The sequence below is a fragment of the Falco cherrug genome, chromosome Z (assembly GCF_023634085.1).
Source record: "Falco cherrug isolate bFalChe1 chromosome Z, bFalChe1.pri, whole genome shotgun sequence".
In the NCBI taxonomy this organism is placed as follows: domain Eukaryota; kingdom Metazoa; phylum Chordata; class Aves; order Falconiformes; family Falconidae; genus Falco; species Falco cherrug.
This window is the reverse complement of record NC_073720.1, coordinates 16,371,054-16,393,165: the sequence shown is the minus strand read 5'-3', so window position 1 is coordinate 16,393,165 and position 22,112 is coordinate 16,371,054. Positions and strand designations below refer to the sequence as shown.

The 22,112-nt window shown below is 38.8% G+C and overlaps 1 protein-coding gene across 11 annotated transcripts in view; it reads right to left on the bottom strand.

Annotated features, from left to right (window-relative positions):
• Positions 1-2,982: 2,982 nt before the first annotated feature.
• GHR (growth hormone receptor) overlaps positions 2,983-22,112 on the bottom strand; it is a 125,488-nt gene continuing 106,358 nt past the window's right edge. For all 11 annotated transcript variants that reach the window (XM_055698575.1, XM_055698576.1, XM_055698579.1 and 8 more), the window contains 7 exons: positions 19,539-19,668; positions 16,978-17,138; positions 15,869-16,047; positions 10,985-11,156; positions 8,801-8,891; positions 6,035-6,104; positions 2,983-5,776 (listed from right to left, as the gene is read on the bottom strand). In XM_055698575.1, coding sequence (XP_055554550.1) covers positions 4,814-5,776; positions 6,035-6,104; positions 8,801-8,891; positions 10,985-11,156; positions 15,869-16,047; positions 16,978-17,138; positions 19,539-19,668 — 1,766 coding nt within the window. In that variant the 3' untranslated portion in view covers positions 2,983-4,813. The remainder of the gene's footprint in view (positions 5,777-6,034; positions 6,105-8,800; positions 8,892-10,984; positions 11,157-15,868; positions 16,048-16,977; positions 17,139-19,538; positions 19,669-22,112) is intronic.

Genomic DNA, 22,112 nt, shown 5'->3' with positions numbered 1-22,112 from the left:
ATTGACTCATGTCTGGCATTGGGACAATATGTAGCATTATTTCTCAATATGAATAAGAGAGAAGATAAAAAATTGCTGATCCAGAGGCTTTTTCTGTAGACCACAGATATATTTCCCCCCACTTCAAAGAAAAGGTGAAAGTAAATAATTTGCTTTACAACCATGTAATATAAGCTTTACTGTGTTTGGCAAGTGCATCATATCAAAACAATAGGTTGCTGTGTTTTGTAGGAAAACAGTGGATTGCCAGTATAAAACATAAAGTCCAGAGACAACTGCCAAGTCCAACATGGATTTATCTTCTAAGTACCCACATGTGAACTATGTGAACTGTACAGACTGCAGCCATTAGGCATGTGATTACTTGAGCTGCGCTGCTGCTGGAGGTGGGAAGGAGCTCAAGCTGGTATTTCACAGTCCCTTTAAGCTGACCACCAGAAGAGGTGATTACATTGTGTCTTTGCAAACACACACCTACCTTGAGCTGTGTATTTCTCCTGTTTCTTGCCTGCATGAGCGAGCTGCATAAGGGAGCTGTTTTCGCCAAGGAGATACTCCTGGGAAGATCACTTCTAGCTCCTGCCTCCTTTGCTCTTGGCCATATGATCCTTTCTTCCTTGGTGCTCATCAAGGACGTTGCTCAATCAGTTTAACTCATTAATCAACAGAATGTAACTTGTGATACTTTGCTTTCGTGATTTTCTCAGGTTGTAGAAGGTTGGATCAGCTCATGGAAGGGCACTGGCAGAGAGCACTGGAACTGGCACAGGGGAGAGCAGTGGGAGCTGGAGTTCACCATACAGCAGTGGTGATCCACTGTCTTCATTAAGTCGCAGATGGAGTGATGCACCTTACTCGTAAGAGAGAAGTAGCAGTACATTTTTTGGTATAGAACAGATTTAACAAAGTTTGATAGTAAATGCAGCAGTGGTTTGAGAAGATTCGATGGCAAGGTACATGTTTACTGCACAGAGGACAGGGTCAGACAAAACCGTCAGGGAGACCCTCCTGTTGAGTCATGACGTTCAGAAAGGACCCCTTTGCATCCTGAACTCCTCCTCAGAGGGGAGTCTAGGTGGGGCTAGATCCAGACATAGTCTTAGACTTGGTCACCAATTTATATCTAAAGGATTATCTATGCACAATCAATCCTTTATATTGCTTAGCTAAGATTTCAGAGTTTAGTCTATTATCCACTTATCAGAGTGAAAAGTCAGAGGTATATTCAGTATTTTTAAGCTTAAGCACCCATTAGAAATTAATCTGACCAGTTTCTCCATAACACTTTTGACGTCATACACTGACCTTTTGGGGTCTCCATTAAGAGTAGCTGTTGTGGTTTTCTAACAGTGGCTACCGTATTATTATAATAATTTAAATTATAAAAATCTATTGTGACAAGGAATCTCTCAGCCTCGAGTAACCTTGAGAGGCTCCCTACTCAAGGGGAGATCCCAGTGTGCAGCCTGCTGCCATGCAGGAGAGCTCAACGGGTCCACGGAGTAAGATAATCAACTCACAGTCATGTTTGCATACTGACAATTTCTTTTGCACTTGGCTTGAGTCAGACCTTGACCAGCACTGGTAAGTGGGCACATGGTTCACAATAGCCCTTGGCTCTTGTGTTCTTACCTGTCTTTGGGACACAGCCCTCATGACCCAGATCCATCCATCACTACCACCACAGGTTATCTCTTCAGCATTGTCATGGAAACAAGGGTCAGGACTGGGGGGGGAGGGCAGGGGAAGGACCACACTGACATTGCTTAAATGTCCAGCTGTGAATCCAACTTTCACTGGGGCTCAGGTAATTTTAGAGCCTTATAAAAGGCAGAAGCCTTCTGGAACTTAGTTCTTCAAGCAGGAGGTATAAGCAAGCATATTTATTCCCCATGATAGTTCATTTGCATTTTCTACAGATTAAATTGTTTCTATAGACAGCATAAACTGTAAGAGAACCAATGCCCCTCTCTGGATTACCTTGTCCAATGGTTCAGCTAAGGTGAAATTCACATCAAGATACCTTAATTTAACAAATATATTTGGTGTCTGAATGTGAGCAAGATGCCCACGCTCCCACTCCAGTCTGAAGACTGCAGAGACCTCATCAGCTCACCTAAAGTAGACACCTTTATCCGGTCAGCTAAGTAGCTCTTTAGACTATTAACTAGAACGATAACTTAGACTTACCTGACACAAAGATGTTTACATTCCTGGAGCTGTTTTCTTCTACTGGGGATCATTTCAACTGCCAAAACATGGGCATTCTACACTCAGGCTTTTAGTTAAGACAATCTACACAAGACCTGTGCTGTTCTGGACCAGCACCTGGAAGCCCAGTTACGTACCTTAAATGGCATTGGACATCTGTGTAAAGGAACTGAATCATACACTGATTGCCTTGGGAGGAAAGGGTTTGCTCTTGTCTATCTAGCTGGATTCCTCCAACAGCTCCCTCCCTATGTCTAGAGAAAAGAGAGTAGTACATTACTAAGTTAAACACTGGGAGCCATTCAAGAGACAGCATTTTCCATAGAGACAGACTATCTGACATTTCTGACATCTCAGAATTCATACACTGCTAGATTTTAACTATCACTACAAGTCACTATCGAGGTTTGTCAGAATATCTGGTTTGTGGATTCAGCTGTAGGTACAGATCTTGAACCACTGCAGCTTGTTTATTTGCAACCACAGGCTATTCCAGCCAAAGGTAAACTGGTCTGCTAAGCTAGTAACACATGAACAGACATTTCTGGGTACAGCATGTCCTATTTCCATCTATAAATTTAGGTCCATGCTTCTACTTTTAACTACAGACATATCAATCAGTGAAAACACTGATCCTATTAGGCATTGCTTGTATTCTAAGAAAAGCTGCATTCAGCTTTATTAAATGAGAAATACTTGATTTCTCCTCATAAACCCTCTATTTTCCATTGAAATAATTATCTGCAATAAAACACGCTGTGTCAGGACAAATCGAAGACAATACATTTATTAAACTTTGAGAAAAACAAACAAAACACTGACATAAGTAAAGTTAAATAGAAACCGAAAGATACATCTTCTGACCAGCGTATAATGGCTTGTGTGACCAGTAAAGTACCAAAATGACATTCTGAGTTTGACTGAGGTATTTTAACTATTTTTGGCAATAGAAACAGAGTAGGAAACTTGTTCCAAACACACATAGGCATTACTTGTATTAGTGTCTACCATCTATGGAATTTTATATGAAACTAAATAATGTAGCTGTTAGAAAAATATAGCAGCAAATGAGCAGAATATCTAATGCACATTTACCATAAAGTACGTGCTAAACTCAAAAATCCCACCCAATAGCTGGGCCCAGTCCTGTAGCCCTTGGTCACAAAGACAGCATTGGTGAGTTCAGTGGGAGACATCATGAGCAAGACCAGCATTCGCTGCACTTCATACACTCCTGTTCAGGTCAGAAAAAAGAAATCAACATCCCTGCCTGCTTTGTAAGAAGAACCCTGCTATGATGAAACCATGGCCTAGGAAGGTAACTTCCGAAGCAGCAATAGTTCATTGCAAAGCTCTGTCAAGTTCTTAATAAATGTAAGAAAAAAGATGGCTTTCCCACCAAGTTTCAGGTTTCTCTCCTCTCCTTCTGAAAGTCTGCCTAACACAGTTGTAGAAGATGCTGTTAGGCTGCAAAAAATAAAAAACACTTTTGAACAATACTGTATCCAATTCTCTAGTTCTACTGAAGTCTTCTAATCCTGTTATATCTTTAAAAATGAACTGCTGGCTAACTCCTGAAGTCCTTATTTTGTTGTTTTAATCAAGACTTTATGTGACACAAACTAATAAATGTAGTGACACTTTTGGTTGTAGGAGGGCTTCAGAAGTTGGTCAAATGTGAAGAGATCATGCTGCTAAGTCACCAGAGGTTATTCCTGTGTTCTCAAAAATTTTCAGTGAAAGTATAGTGGTCAACAACATTTTACTTGTAAAAAAGTATATTAGTAGCATTAACCAGAATCTGATAAAAACCAGAATAATTTGCCCAAATATTTTGTCTATTTTAAAGTTTTCTACAAAACTTTAAATCGAATGTATATTTCTATATTAGTTACCATAAGAAAGTAATAGAATCTGTTACTTTAAGTTTCTACAATATTTCAAAATTTCTCTACAGGTTTCTTTGGAGGTACAAAATGGTTCTGTAAAAATCTATTTTTTCTTTTTGCTGTGAACAAAACTTTTATAAAACAGAAAACTCCTTTTTAACATTGCAGCAATTACTTTCCTTACATGGGTCTTCATAACTGTACTACAGTGTGTAGTTAATAGAAAACATTATACTTTATGACTAAAATATTAAAATAGATTTTATTAATTTATATAAGTCAAAATAGATGTGTTATTTATTCAATCTACTTGTTTTTTCACCTATATGTTCAGTTCCTAATTATTGATATAAAGATCTCTGCCAACAGCACAGTTTTTACTAAGTTTTTAGACTTTAAACCACCTGATTTTTAGCTTTATCAAAATGCATGATTTACTGTACATTAAACATAGTAATTTCAATGTTTACTATCACAAAAATCAACACCCACAAGAACAAGACAGTCACTGCTAGTAAAACACTCTCAAGACAAATTCATAGATAATATTTACAGAACACAATAGGAATATTTTGATGAATATTTTATGTTTCAACATTGCAGACAGAATTATAAGAACCACGAAAAACTTGTAGACTTCATTTTGGTTTCAGCATACAAGCCCGAGTTGACTCTCTGCTGTGAAATACTGCACACATCTAGTCAAAGAAGAGCTACGGCATGATTTTGTTCAGCTGGTCTGTGCTCACATAGCCACAAGACACGTTGAATTCCTTGTCTGGCACAGGCACTGCAGTTGCATTCAGCACAAGGCCTTGTGGAGAATGAACGATATGAATAGACGTATAGTCTGGGACAGGCATCTCTGAGTTTGGGGTTTCTGCTGTTGAAGTTCCAAGATTGACACCGGTAGTGGTAAGGCTCTCTGCGGTGAAGTAAGCATCCTCGTTACAGCTTTGCTCCTGAACATGCGGCTCATACTCTTCATGGGAAGTTACAGCAATACATTTTTTCACATCTGCCTCACAGAAGTAGGCACTGTCCATGGTGAAGTTTTGTCTTGTGCAGCCTTCACATTTTGCTCTCCCCACCTTGGATTTCTGCCCTGGTGAAAGTACAACACTGCCTGCTGGAGTAATATCACTCACTTGCGCATAGAAGTCAGTATTTGTCAATGAATTCTGGTTACTTAGCTGGGTATGGACTGATGGACTAGCTAGGTCAATGCTGCCTGCAAAAGGTGGCCATGGCTGGCTATTTTGGGACTGAGTACTCATATGTGGCCGTTGGGTGTCTGTATTGGCAAGGGTTGGAAGTGACTCATCATTATCTCTTCTATCAAGGCACAAGAGATCCTCTTCTTTTTCAGTTCCCTTTTTGAACTGATCAATATCAGAGATGGCATCACATGTGTCACTTGCACTGAAGTCTGTCTCTGGAATATCTGGTTCACAACAACTGGCCCGTCCAGAATCGTCATCTTTCGCTCCCAAGCAACTGTGTGATTTCAGATGACCTTCACTCAGGAGCCTGTCAGTATCTGAGACTCTGTTCTTTTCATCAGGGTCTTCTATGTCCAACTCAATAAACTCAACCCACAAGTCATCATTGTATAGCTGTGACTTGTAGCTGTCGTGGCTGGCTAAGATGGAGTTCACTTCATCTAGCTTTCCTTTCTATAAAGCAACAGAAAATGAATGTCATAAAGGAAATAATGAAAATGTTTGTGCTTTTTATGATGTTAACTTAAGCAAAGCTGATGTCATAATTGCAAGGGTTTTTTTATTATTTTATGAAAATAATTCTGTGGCAACTCTCCCCGTGTCATAATTTTTCTACAAAATTTTTCTGCCTGGGACAACAATTGTCACCTGCTACTACTACAGTGATTCCCACTGTAGAGTTTAGAGCACCTTTAGAGTTTAGAGTATTACCTTCAAGAGATCTGGGTCGATCCCTTTAATCTTTGGAACAGGCACAGGAGGAAATATGAGCATTTTTATTCTGGAAAAAAAAAAGATGGCTTTTAATTGACAGTAGTCCTTTTTGAGGAAGTCAGAAATAAGAGAGCCTTACATTGCACTTATACTTAATTACTTCAAAACTGAAACATCTGAAGATTCAATTTCAAATAGTCCTAAGGAAAAGAATGATTCTTTTCTGTCATTGCAAATTAAAACCGAAGTTTTCTGCCACCTTCCTTGTTGAAATCATATACATTTATGTGGGAATCCATTTTGGAATCTGGTCTTTGATAATTTAATGCTCTATAGAAACAGAATAAATTCCTAGAGGTCTGTCAATAGTTTCCCTTTTTAAGTAATTTTCAAAGGAATCTGACAGGAGCCTCAGGGTGCAGAGTGACTTTCCCAAATCCTTCTTTCCAGGGGCAGAGTAGTTTTGCATAAGCCAAATAAATTTAAATAGGGGAACAGGAAAAGGGAGTTGGTGAAAAGAGTGAATGACTTTAGAACTAATAAATAAAACAGAAACACAACTGCAAAAATTTAGGCTAGTGTTTTGCCATCTCTATGACACTTCTGTTTTCTGAATTACTAACGTAACAATATGTAATAATGACAGTAATACCTAGTAATAACTCTTGCAGAGGAAGGACTAGTAACTGGCTTATGCATGTACATACTGTGGAAATATGTATTACTCTGATCCTTCATAAAGTGGATTTCTGATTTTTGAGGGGACAAAAAAAGCCCAAACCCAACAAGAAAACCCAATCAGAAGGATGATTTTCCATTAGTAATAATCCAACAATAGCAGGCCATGTCTATCTCCTCTACTTTACCTCCCTGCTTCTTTTGCAAACGGATAAACCGTAGTTCTCAAAAGGAAAATTCAACATTCTCTTTATATGGGGCTATTTGCCCGTTTTAGAAAGTAAGCTGTGGGGATGGTAAATCCAAATCCAAACATTAGTTTTGCTGCATTGTTAGTGACCTTAGTGAGGTCCAGAGAGGATCAGAGGAGACTTAAGAGTGCCAGAGAGAAATTTAGGCACCTTCTGCCAAACTATGGAAGGCCCAAATTCCCCAGCTGCTTTTCTTTTTGGTAGACCCTCAAAGTTCTGCCCAGCAAGCCTCAATGAGAGCTAGAAATCCGGTGATTTTATACTGGGTGGGCTGTCAGGGTACCAGTTTCAGATTTGTACTTACACTTGAATCCACAAATACGCTGTTCTGACAGGATTGGGGACTCTTCTAATGACACAAAGGATTTTATCACTCACTGCCTGGAGAAATCATTCAGGAGAACTATGCTCTGCTCTCTTCTCAGCCTTCCATAATTCAAGCCTGCATCTCTCAAATCTAAGAGTATGGCCTAACCGTACGGCACCTGTCCTAGGAAGCCTGGTTCAGATCTGATGAGATCAAAACTGAGGATGAATTGGTATCTTTTCAGATACAGGGGGAAGCCGAGCCTGGATATTTTGCATTATGGGAAGCCCACGCAGCCTGCTCCTCTGCAGAATACACTGCCACTCCTACCACCGCATGCACCAGTTTGAAGGAAACGGTGCAGGCCCATAGGTCCAGAAAAAACTTTCCAAATGAAGGGTCTTCAGTGGAGAAAAGCCTCCTCCAGCAGCCATGATTAGCATGGGGAATAAGCTCTGATCAGAGACATGCATCAGCCCTACAGGATCTTTTGTGACTGTGCCACTCCTTGCTCAGTGTGCTGACCTTGGTGAGCTCCTGGTCCCACATGAGAGTTGTTCTCGCCCCATTCTGACACATGAAGCTTTTGTCATGCATTGTTATCAGCAGCCTTGCTCTTAACCCTGGGATCGGGATACTATTGCAGGGAGTAGCTTCCTGACATTAAGCTCTGCCAAAGCATAGTGCCACTTGCCTACATTGTTTTTTTAGAGCTGCTCCACCTGCACTATATTGTTTTCATTTCAATGGCTTGTTTTTATGCTGAGGTGTGCAATACGCCTCAGTGTTCATTTTCAAAGTATATATACAAGACCACCGACAACATGCATGGATTTGCACCAACAACATCATGGGATTTGACCATGCTGTTACTTCACAGTCTAGGACAGTATTGGTATGACACCCCAGCTAAATTATTTTGTCAAAACCTATCCCTGAACATCCATATTAGGGGATGAATTCATTTTGAGACCATTTTGTCATTTTTATGTATGTTTCATTTTTATATGTGACACAATTTTATAATTTTTATAAAAGATACAATCCTGTGCTTTGTTTTATTCTATTCATGTTCTTTATAGAAGCTGCACCCTATCCACAGAGACCAAGTATCTACCTATGACTCAAGCTCTTTCCCTTGGCTCTATGAAGAAATAGAGTAATGAAACAGTCTAAGAACAACAACAAATACAGACGTTTGTGTGAAACTTTTGACCAGTATGTGGGTAAAAAGAGTATTTACAAAATTTGAACAGACTAAAAAAACAATCCCCTTCAAAGCCTAAGTAAATTAACTATGTAAATACTACAGAATAAAATTTTCTGCAATTCAAAAGGAAGGAGCTGTCAACATAATCAGATTCCTACCACTGAAGGCCCAGTATGTACATATGCCAGAGTCCTTACAGCTTATGAGAACGGATAACAATTTTCAAAATAATTTCTAGCCCCCCAGATTTGAAACAATTGAAGCACCCTATTTTCTAAGCTACAAGTACATAAAATCTGACAAATAAAACTCTCTACCTTGGTTGTTTAGACAGCAGGATGAAGATCACTGTTACGGCCAGCCCACATGCTCCGAAGATAACAACTAAGAACCATGGAAACTCAATTTCTGAAGCATTAGAACAAAAAGATATTAGCAGGAATCTGCATCTCTGTTGCATTAATTTCATCTTTCTCTTTCACTACCTGAGGATTCCAAAGCGGTAAATACGGACAGTAGAATTTTTAGTTACTTAAATGTGAAAGTTCTCTGTTAAGCAGAAATAAAAATACCCTTTTGGTTTTCATACTGCATTTGTGAGTCCACTGAGACTCCTTGTGAAAACAGATTGAGTTTTTAAATACAAACAAGATCTTAGTATAGATAATATATGTAGCAAAACCAGCCATGAGGAACATACTGCCTATTTGGAACATGCTACCAATAGTCTTGATGGTATATAATGCTGCAGATCATGTTACTGCTTGTTTGCCCAAGCTGAAAGATTATTAATAGCATAGTAAATCATAGATGAACTATTCTTCTCTCACAGAAACTAAAATATGATGGTGTCAAAAAGCATACTACTCTTCTTTCTGAAGGCCAAACTTTAACTACATTGTGAACTATCAACTGAAAAAAAAATACCTCCCTTTTATTTACCTTGCAGGTAGCTACAAAGAATTTAGGTTATTGAGAAATAGCATTTAGTAGGAATGAAGAACAATGCTGCTAAACGAAATGGTTTATCTTTTAAATGCTGGGAATTCCATTATACTTAAGCTGCCACTGTAGTATACAAAGTATAAAGAAATTTATTCTTGTCTTAGGTTCTCCTCATTTGTTCCCAATTTTAAGTTTTCCATGCAAACTTCACTCATTTTTTGGGCCAAGGAATAGTGACAGAAAGCTTTAGAATTCTATACATGAATATAAATATAACACCCTTTCAGGGAAAAGAAAGCAATATAAAATTCAGGTATGAGCTTTAGCCCTGTGTTCACAGCTTAGATTTTGACTGGACAAGTTTTCAAGCATGAGTATACAGTTCTATCTGGATAAGTCTGTGTTAACAGGTCCCTGTTTTAATGGAGAACCAGTAACTCCTTGTCATGTCAGTAAGATCTGTGAATTTCCAGCTGCTTCAAAAAGTTAGAATATTGCATTTGATTTTAACTACTTTAAATGTTTAATACACAGAAAATATAAATTGTAATTCTGTGTTGATATACAAAACAAGAAAGAATAAATTCTCAATCAAATCAGATCACTGCTGCTGTGTGAGATGTATGGACATTGATCAACTTGCAGAATCTGTGCTGTAGTGACTGAAGAAAACTGTGCTTGTAGGGAGATCTTAGATTTTCATGGTATTTTAATTTTGTTCATGTGAAAACCTGGACAACTTAATGCAGCTGGAGTTAATAAAATAAAGCCACGTGTCCAGAACATTAGCTGTTCATGTAAGTTAAGAATGAAAACTTGTAATACAAAGAGTTAAAAAGGGCACTAGCAAGATTTTGAAAGATGAAAGAGTTACGGGGTGGTTTTATTTAAACCTTCACTAATACCCTGGAAAATTAAGTGAAGCAGCTTCATTTTTGCTTTCACAATAATGTGAAGAGCTCGTATTTTGAAGAATTAATTTAGTCAGTAGCTCAGAGCTGAGAATGCTTTAGGAAAAGGCACTGTCTCATTCTTTCCACAGAAAGAAATGTGGTGATCAATGGCTGTTTCCTCTTCTGTCTTTATAGCACTTTACGAACAAGTACAAGCCAGAAGCAAGAATCAGAACACTCACTGTCCATGATAGTATTGGGCAGACCAGAAGAGCATTTTGTTATCATTCTGATAACAGCCAGCAATACAACACTTCAATAAAAATGACAATTCTTTGCTACCAGAGTGCCCATTTTAGACAATGAAGTATGAGATTTAACTGTATTTCAGGCTCTATAAGATGTGCAGGCAGTTACTGTTTTCTTATTCTTAAAGCTATCTGTATTTTTGCTCTCTGATGAGATGTGAAACAGTCTTGCTGAGTTGACTACTGAACTTGTATTTAGAACTTGTACTTTCTCAATCTCACCAAATGATTTTCATGCAGTAGGCTGAATTATCAATCTAGCCACGCATACAATGTCAATGGAAAGGAGAAAATGAACCCCCAACACCACTGAAAAGACAAAAAGCATGGTTATAAAAACACTTCGCTTATTTACCTTCAGCACAATGAACAAATTCAATGCCTGTTTGAGAAAAAGATACATAAAGGACTTCACTGAACTCCCCAAATTTTTCGGAGGTACGTTGTCTTGATCGGACTCGTATCTCATAATCTCTTCCCATCTTCAGAGAGTACAGTGGAACCATTGTCGAGAGCCTGGGTTCTAACTGTAAAGACAGAAGGACTGTGATTTACTTGTTTGAGCTGTACTGGCAGTTTTACACTGCTTCTTGATTTCAGAATTAAACACCTGAAGTAATGTAAATCCTTTGTACTGTTATAACACCACATTACTGACTTCACAATGCCAAAAAGCTTGTTAAAATAACACAGGAGTGTTAAAACTTGTGCAATCAATCTCCCCTACTGAATTAATTTTAAGAAGAAAAAAGATTTAAAGGCCTTCTAACCAGATGCATTGCATCTTACAAATGCACTTATTTGGGGAACACTGCATAGCTCCCAAAATCCTTACCTATATATAAAATGTGATAATGGAGACTCTGTGAGAGCTGGCATCAGATTGCTGGTCTTGAGACTTCTATATTAACTACAACACACTTAGATACTGCCGCACATCAAACAATGTAGGAAGTCACATTGGAGGTCTTAATATGTGAAATCTTTCTCTTCTTCTATTACTCCTCTAGAGTATGTATTTTAGCTCTAACCGCCCGACACAAGTGTAAAAAAAGTAAGGAAAATGAGCACAAAATAGAAATCCATGTGGCAGATATAATTCTACTTCTGTTTCAGAATCAAGGATGACACTGGCAGAACTCATCAAGGGCTAAGAATTAAAACACCTGGAAAACAGCAGCCATTGGGGATTTGAAGGAAGCTTCAACAATACAATCCTATAATCACTGTAGCTGCATAATCTAAACTTGAGACACATTCTGTTAGTAGCTACAATCTGTGGAGTTCTCTGATCCCTGGTGGCTCCAGACTCAAGTGTTCTGAGAACCAACCAGCTGGATTTTGGAGGAGGCACTGATCCCACACAGGCTGCTCTTGTCTGCTAGTGGCTGAGCACAAGATCATGGAGATCAACTGGTCTATACTACAAAGGTTTTTAACATCTCAAGACTATCCAGTTGGAAAGTGTTGGGAAGGGAATAAAATCACACTTATTTCATGCTGTGAAGCCACAAATAGTACACTGAAGATTTACAGGCAGTTGTGTTTCGGTTTGTTGTTGTTGTGGGGCTTTTTTGTTGGGTTTTTTCCCCCTTCTCCTTCTAAGACAATTAGTGGAGATTCTTAGGGATGCTGGACCACACAAAATTTTATGTACTCCAAATAATGGCGGCACTTGGAAAAAGCAGTATGCAGGCTAAATTACAGCCCTGAAAAATACGAGGTAAAATTACTGTAGTTGTGTACCTGAAATTGCAAGAGTTGCTAAAGAACAGATAATGCATTAATGGGCAGGATGTCTCTAGTCCACCAATGAACTAACAAGACACCTGGATGGAGCAAGATTTATAGACTGGGGAAGGTTCAGCATGAACTGAACATATGAATAGCATTTGCCATATGGTTAAATAAGCTAAAAGCCATATGAGAGAGACATGATAAAAGGTAAATAATAATGCATGGCAGCACATAGCAAATTCATTTAAAGTATGGAAAGGGGAGCTTGGAACCAGGCAGCTGCATTGCTGGACTTGAGTCAGTGTACACAGAGTGATGCTTGTGATTGCCATGCTAAAGGAAAGTGTAATAAACTTGCTGTTACACTGAGATGTGTCACTGCGCTGCATGCATGAGCCTGCCCTGTAAGAGGGCTTTAACACAAGACTGTGGAGCAGCTGTTTGTCATGGATCAGCTGGAGCCCCTGGGACACTGAGAGTACCCAGTGGGATGGGGCAACAGAGGCAGAGGCTGGCCCAGGCATGACAGCAACCAAGGCAATGGTTTTCACCAACTTTAACAGAAAAACACTGAAAACTGGGAGATGGGCAGTACCAGGGAAAGGTTCAGATGTACCCTGGGTAGGAGTAGCACAAGGCTGGGCACCCATACAACACACGGAGATACTAGGCTGTATATCCAATGCAGTGCAGAGAGATGAGTTTTGCCCCCTCAAACCAGTACGCCCTGTATCTCAGCCACAGTGCCGTATGAACACAGTGATGGTGTTCAGCTCTGGAGCCCATATTCCATGCTTCCCTGCCCTTCACTGCAGTGTGAAACAGACCTTTTCCAGCAAAATCTCAACAAGATAAAGACAGCCAGCAGAGTCCTCCCTGGTCCAGCCCTTTTCACTGAAGACTGATCTGTGATTGCCAGTTTCATCCCTTATTACATGGATCTGGGCTTGCGTTTTGTTTTTTTGGGTTTTTTTTTTTGTTTGTTTGTTTTTTTTTTTTAATAAGTCAAAAGTTCTAAATCTAAAATATGCTAAATAACTAAAGGAAAATTAGACTTCTAAGATTCCCTATCACACCTACATTTTTAGGCACTTCATAGACAGACACTTCACCATGAAGTCATTCTTCACTATTGCTCAGATGATGTGTGTTTCCACACCTTGTTCAGAAAACACAGCAGACTCACAGGGTCTATATAGCTATTGCTAGTTATGACTAGTAAACTAGTCTATGAATAGACATAAGAGGGGACAGAATGTAATGTGCAACACTTCAAGATAAAAGGGTAGAATTTTAGAAAGATACCCAGCAAGCAGCTAATAAATATGACAATATTTTTTCAAACTGTGATAGAGATTACATTTGGCTCTGTCTCGTGAACACCTGCTATATGAAGATGGGGATTTTCTTGTTTTTAGGAAGTTTCTCAGAAAATAAATTTGATCCTCTTATCACTGTAACTTACTGTTATAATAATTTATTAATTAATGTTTTAGTTCTCTTTCAATTCATAATTTATCTATACCCAAGTAGTAAACGGACTGAAAAAAATGAACGCTATACTTGAAAAATCAAACAGGTTCATCCCAAAACGTCTACAAAAATTACAAGTAAGTCTCAGTAAACGGGAGACTTAGTAGAACTGAAGTACTACAAATTAATCCTTTCTATCCGTTTTGTATCAGTTATATGTAAAAGCATATGGCAACGCAGTCAAAAATTATCCATTTTCTAAAAAACTAGTAATAACAATATAACTAGGCATTTATCTCTGTACTGCTTCAACACTCATTACGGAAGATATTTGTAGCAAAGAATGCAAAGAGTTAAATTGTTTCTCCAATGCTGTTATTCAGAGTTCGGTGATTGTCTTAGGCCAGAACAAGTTTTTGTTCAGAAATCTCTTTTTTTGTGCTCTGGTAAGTGACTCAGTGAATTATGTCACGGTTGTGCTCTTAAGCTGAAAGGCACAACAACTTACAATATATACGGCTGCAGTACAACATAATGCAAAGTACTACTTTTCTTGAGGCAATGACAGTATTCAGCCATTCCTTATCTGTTTTCTGAAAGAAGAAACACTGATCTTCTAGCCTTTGCTCTCCTGAGAAGAAATAGTCTCAAGGCATGCTGGAATTACTGATGGTACTGGAGCAAAACCAAAGCTTTATTAGGGTATTTATATGATTGATACCTAAAGGCTTATAAAAAAACATGTGCATTTTCAAAGAGGTTTCCGTATTGCCACCTGCTTTTGTAAATCCCATAAATACCCTGCAGATTTTCAAGTTCTTAAGGGGTATTGATTTACTACCTAAAGTTAACTCATTTCATAGGCTTTAATACAGGCTATACAGTAAGTATAGCGTAAACCAGTATGGAGAGAAATTTAGACAAGCATTAGGAAAAGTTATAGACATTATAGGCCTGTGTGGCTTAGTAGACTTAATAGTAAGGTGTAAGATAAACAGAAAATGCTAACATTGAGAAAGATAAAAGGTGAGAAGGTGTCCAAGGTCTTTCACAGATGAAGGCAGGCAAACCAGTCTGACTATGTTTCAATTGGTAAATTTGCTTTTTGCAAATTTGCCTTTTGTATATTAAAACAAACCAGTAACGTTAATAGTTGCTTTCCTTCTGTCAGTTAACTCAGTTAATAAGAAAGCAAATGAAGGGTTCTGCTTTGAAATGATGTTCCTAATGCACTGAAATGGTGTTCAGGAAATGTTCTCCATATGCAAGTACGTCACAACACACTGGCACTTAGCCTGTCCATTCAGGTAAGTTGGGTACAGCTTCTTGACCATAATAGGAAAACTAACTGCTCAAGAACTTAATTGATTTTCAAAAAGAAAACTTAAAAAGATTTGGGGTATATGTATTTTATGTTTCCAAGGACTATCCATATAGTCACAAATTTACCATTGCTGTCTGGTATGAAATCTGTATGCCTTATCTATGTTGCATTATTTTTACTTCCTTATTGTATTTTAAGTTATAACTCAAAGCTGCTTTTTTTTTTTTTTTTTGTTTTGGTTTTGTTTGTTTGGTTTTTTTCAATCTACTGAAATGATAATTATAAATATAGGAACTACAGGTACCCTGAAGAATCTTGGACTGACATGGTGACATTTTCCAAGCAAAATATTCCTGTTCCAACTACTAAAAATACCATGCACTGTTTCAAATAGCTGTGGTTTAGGAGAACAACAGAGAAATATTTTATCCTGGAAAACACTTCTATGGATGTTTGTATACTTTCTGGTCTAACACAAGGATTTCAGGGTTTGTAATTATCATCCTGCATGCCAACTATCTTGACACATTGTTACAATGCTTGCTAGAAAACTTCAGAAGAATATAGGTATGTTGTTGAAGACTTCAGGTATCATCTAATTAGCAATTACAAGCCTGTTGCTTTTCATAGTAGTACAGAAGTGTTAGGGACAGAACAAGCCTGCACTGTACTATGACTATTGTATAATAAATATTTGCTTCATACCTCCTTCCATTTTGTCTCATTAACTTCTTTGTACTGCAATTCATACTCCAGAGTAATCCATCCCTTCTGAACATCTGCTGTTGGTGGTGGATCCCATCTTACCTGGATATCCCCATGGATCCCAGTCTGACTAGTATTTAGCAGAGTCCAGTTAAGGTGGACAGGGGGATCAGGTAGTACTGTTTAAACAGAGTATTTGGAATAAAACAGCCAGTTTTCAATGTGAAATGATCATTCTTACTACACACTGTTAAATGATTTCAAGACTAAAAAAGCACATTAACTACATATTTGCTGATTAAAATCTAAAATGACAAAAGTCACTACGTTTGGTACCAAGAAGGCAGCCTGCCATTCGCAGTAGACATGCTCTGCATGAATCTCACCCAAGTGACTAATAAAGAATATGAAGAATGTATTAACTATTACACTACATTTCCCAATAGCAGTTTTTAAAACACTGAGACACAATTCTCCACCAACATTTAAATATAGAGTTCTTACTAGAAATAAGAACAGTAACTGGAGTAACACAAAAAGGGAAATTAAATATTTAGTAAGTAATATAGAAGTACATTGAAAAACTATGGTATCCGAAAAATTTGTCTAATTTTGCTCAGTTGAAGAAAAGACAGCAGTGGGTATTGTAGTCACTTGCAGGAATAAATTAATTGCATAGATATACACCACTGCTCTTAACAACTGGCAACATCTGCAATGTCCCGGACAGTCATAATTCATACTGTAATAAATACAAATTCTAGTTTAGGAATGCTAAACATCTTGATTCTGTAGATAAGTGTTGATTCAGGTGGTTCCAGAACTTTGCAGAATCAAGATTTTAATGCCATCCTGGGTCACACTGAACAAGTATTTGTAGCATCCATTAGAAAGGTCTCAGAGTGACAGCAAAGGCAAGCTCATCTGCACACTTTTGGGAGACCACTGGTATTCAGAAAGAGAAACCATGTATTTACTTTTGTTTGTATTTCTTAGAAACTAACTTTTCGGAGAGTGAAAATTTAAATACAGTGTTAATATGAAAGCTTATAGCATCACACCTATTGTGACAGAAAAACACAGAGATAAAATGCGTAATGGAAGCATACCTATTTCATCAACGCTGAAACATTTTTCATCAAATACTTCATCTTTATTGGCAAGCTTAACACAATATGGTATCCAAATAGAGGTGTAGGATGTGTTGAAGTAACAGCTATTTTCTCCTGCAGTGATATAATCAGGGCATTCTTTCCAGTCCTCATCATTCCTAGAATGACAACAAAAATGTAATATACGTGAGAGAGGAACTTACAGATCTTACAAAGTACAAATTACAGATGTTACAAGACGCATTATTGATAAGTCATAACTTACATGGAAGTGAGAAAAACATGTCAGTATTGACTGTAATTTACAATGAAACCAAACCACTATGCAAGCAACCTGCATAAATGAATTTAGGTTCTCATGTAGTGTCAGCGGCATTTCTATGCTTTGGATGGTGCTTCAAAAGAACAGTCAGAGAGCACATCTTGCTACGCTGGTAGGTGCTAATGACTGAGGTAAATTTGATATACATTTAAGCAACTGCTATTCAGGCAAATGCAGGAAGATAGCCATCTACATAACGAGGTCTGAAACAGTGAAAGCCAGTCCTTATGGCAGATCAGTCCTGCACCAACTGCACAGTCAAAGACAGGGGAGTGAGTTGCTCTGGGGCACTAATTGGGATGTAAGCACTGGAGCATTTATTGCTCACCCAGGGAAGTGCCCAAGGGTGGATGCTGCAAGAGACTCGGCACAAACCAACCCAGGACTGCAGGATGTGACAAAGCGAACAGAAATACAGTGCTCTAAGTAAGGAAGGTCTACATTCCTTGGGAAACAGAACTTCTAAAACACAGGCTTGGAACTACTGGCGAGAACCCTTTTTGTTCAAAAATTCATAATGTTCTCTGTACATAAAAGAACGGCAGCAGGAAACACCACATTCATTTAATCTCTTACAAAAAGACAAACCAGCAGAGTTATAAAAAGTGCCATGAACCCTCAGACTGAGAAACACTGCTACTTGTCATTTCAATGTGTCCAAGCTGAAACTACTCACCAGGTTCAAAACTAAACAAGTCTTCAATTAAAGTAAAGTGGCAATGACCAAATTGTCAGAAACAGTCTACAGGAAAAGTGACAGACATTTATTCAGTATTTCTGAAGTCACTTTAGAAAAAAAATGATCTCATAGTGAACATGTCTGCTGTTGCTGTTCTTTGATACTATCTCTCAGCCCAAACAGGGATCTTTTAAAAAATTACTGTTGTGGTCTGTTAAAAATATATCATAAGTGCCTTTTCTTACCAAGAGCCAATGAAGCTGTACAGAAGGAGGATTAAGCTAAATCAATTATGCCAAGTGCAGCCTTCAATACTGGAGTGGGTGCTTAAGAAGTAAAAAGGCAGATGCTACATAAATTAAGAAGTATTTCTTCCAATAAGCACTGGTTTTGTGCTTAGCTGGTGAGACCAGACACTTTTTCTAAAGGAAGTGCTGTAGCTCTGCCAGAGTTAGGACTAGATACTGACAGTTAAGACACTATGGCTTGTGTTAAGTAGGAGACTGGGTTAAATGATAAATAAGAGTTCAGTTCTGAGCCTTAAATATGCTTGCATATTGAAATGAAACAGAAATATTTTTAATGTGGATGTTGAACTCACATCTTTTACTGAGGTATTCTAATTTCCAGGACAAAGACTTAATATGTGGTTGGCTCAACCTGCGTGGTACTGCTTTATCATAGTTTAATTAATTTCTAAAGTTTGTACCCCACGGTACATGCCACTGACAACTGTTACCTAAATATTTAAACTTAAACAGTGGTTTTAACTTGGATCCCTGTATTTCTGAGAGGTCTCAGAAGAGTAAGCAAGCCAGCCTTGCCACTAGGCTTAAGTTTTCTAAGCAACTGTACCATCACAAGTAGAAAGTGTCTGTAGATTCCAAAAAGGTTGAAAACCAATATATTAAAGTGCATAGGAACTCACACCCTCTTATTCCTGTGAACAAAAGGCCTATTTTCCTTGATAGCCTGGTAATCTCTATGACCTCTTTCAGGCTAATCATTGTAACAAACTGAAAATTACAAAAGCTTAAGTGGAATGTGAATCAGGATTTATCAAGGCTCAATGAAATGAAATCCCCAGTCTCAGAGTCGCCTTTTCACCTGGATGTGCACATTCAATCTAGCAACTGATCAATGGGAGCTTTATAAAATTTTAATACAAATTTGAAATGGGCTTGTATCCAAACTCCACATATGAGCATAGGTATAAGGAATCTCACAGTTGCAAGTTAGGTTGGTAAGGGATAAACTTAAGTTCCCTGTTAAAAACTCATTTTCCAAGCCATACAGTTTTCAGTTTTGGAATCTGCAACCTGGACCTATATTTATTAAGAAGGTGTTCTTAAATATCTGCCAAGTAATGCTTGTTGCTGCAGATTGCCTAATAATGAACAAGAAATTTTGACACTGAAAAATATGCACTTAAACCACAGTTTTATGCCCTTAAAACCAGTGTGGCTCATACCATAACAAAAAAATTAACAGCAATGAGCTAACAGGCACAGCATTCTCTGTCTTTTCCTCTTTCTTTTGTTCTTTCTGTATTATTACCTTTTCATGTACAATAGCTGTATTGTTCCTGGAGCAGTGAGGTTATAAAAATTTCCATCAGTCCAATAACATGAAAATGTCTCCAGTTCAGGTGATCTGCACGTGCTGATTTGTGGCCACCGCAAAAGGTCTGTCAGGAAAAATGGCAGGGGACAGAGGGGGACGCATTAAACAAATCCATAAACCAGATTAACATGCTGTTAAAATGAAATCCAGCATTTTCTAATTCCTTATGTACAATGAGGCAACATTTAAATTCTTTTTATGTGCATATATGCAGATGACTATATCTGTAGGAAGCCAAATTTGAAAAATGGGTCAAGCTGTCTTTTGTGCAGTGTAGAAGTGTTAGTATCACAGCCTGACACACAGCGTGGGCATCTGCCAACCCTGCAGCCTGTAGCTGAATAGAACAGAATAGACTATTTCAGTTGGAACTGACCTACAATGAGCATCTAGTCCAACTACCTGACCACATCAGGACTGACCAAAGGTTAAAGCATGCTGCTAAGGGCATTGTCCAAATGTCCCTTTAAAGACTGACAGGCTTGGGGCGTCCATCAACCACCTCTAGGAAGCCTGTTCCACCCTCTCGGTGAAGAAGTGCTTCCTGACGTGCAGTCTGAGCCTCCCCTGGCGCAGCTTTGAACCCTTCCCGCGTGTCCGTCAGCGGATCCCAGGCAGAAGGGATCAGCACCTCCCTCCCCACGCCCCCTCCCCAGGAAGCTGCAGAGAGCAGCGAGGTCGCCCCTCAGCCCCCTTTGCTCCAAACCAGACGAGCCCAGAGCCTCAGCCGCCCCGCGCAGGCCATGCCTTCCCGCCCTCCCACCAGCGCTGTTGCCCTCCTCTGGGCGCCTTCGAGGACCTTCACACCCTTCTGAAATGGCGGGGCCCAGCACCGCGCACAGCACGCGGGGTGAGGCCGCACCGGCGCTGGATGCGGTGGGATAATCACCTCTTTTGACCATCTGGTTATTCTTTATTTGATTAGTTCAGCACATATATACCCAAATTAGCCCAGCACTTGCCAAGTGTGGTGCTGCAGAACTTGGTACGATGCTAACCACAGCTTAGTATTCATCCAGCTGCAATGCGTGTACTCATCAGAGCAGCTATCTTGAAGTGAGTTCAGGTTTGTGTGTATGACTTCATGTAGATACAACATTACTCTGAGAAAGAGAAGGACCATTCAAAGCATGTGCCTGTTGCCACATACCACTTCTATATTCATAATTTCTGTTCTTTGACAAAACCAAAACAATGTAGGGCCATGAAATGACTGCTACAATTGGTCATCCTCATCAACCCTTATGAGAAAAATAAAAAACAAAAGTTGCAGGCATGACTCCTTGATTTCAAAGTACGTACTTAACTTTTTCCTAATTTTTAAGGGTCTAATGCCAATACTTCCTATTTGGCCTGGAAAGCTTTCTATGGGAGACCACAAGCACATGGAAGTGTCTATCTCTCTTCACTGACTACCTGGGAAATGTGATCATTTATTTAAGAAAATGTCTCCATAATGCAATTAAAATGCAGGTATTAGTCCAGTGTTTATGACTGGCGAATTGATCCCTGGCCAGAGAATGACACGATGCTACCAGACTCTGCATGAGAACTTCTTTGCAAATATTTCTGCACTATCACAACTGTGAATATGCAAATTTCAGAGTAGACATAAGGAAGAGATTTTTTACAATGAGGGTGGTGAAACACTAGAACAGATTGCCCAGAGAGGTGATAGGTGCTCCATCCCTGGAAACCTTGAAGGTCAGGCTGGATGGGGCTCTGAGCAACCTGATCTAGTGTAAGATGTCCCTGCTCTTTGCAGGGGGTTTAGACTACATGACTTTGAAAAGTCCCATCCAACCCAAACCATTCCACGGTTCTATGGTAATATTTGGTACAAAACATTTACACTTAAAGTCAGAAAGAGTATTAAGGTACAGACATACAAACACACACACCAGGTGCTTCCTCCTGCACATGAGGATTTTGCAGCTTTCCTGCATGTTGATTCCTTTATTTATAGCTCAGGCACAGCCACTCCATGCCACAGCAATTTGTATTTCTTGGGCTTAATGGTTCAAATTGTGTGCTTTGTATTACACGCTGCCACGCATCCACATCAGGCAGTAACTAATATGTGAGTATTACGCATTTCTGTTTTGCTCATCCCGTATCACTGCCTCATTTCACACTTGGACATTGAGCAAGACCTGAATACATGTATGTAAATAAGAGATTTTGTAATTTGGGTGGCTTACCCCCCGGCCCAATTTAGAATTTTTCTGGCCAACCTAAAATAACTGATGTTTGATGGGAAAGAGTTAAACAGGAAGGTTTCTTTCTTAGCCAGCATGTTTCATTTCACTGAACTTTAAATGTGTTTATTTTTTAAATTGGAACAAATTTTGAAATTAAGTGTTGCAGCAAAAAGGAAAAAAAAATCACACTGTTCTTTTTCAGAAAATTTTGAAACAAACCATTTTGACTATTGTGCCTGATTTTTTTTGGTATGATACACAGTATTTGACAGCTTTGGCTTAAACCCCAAAATGCTTTTGATTGATT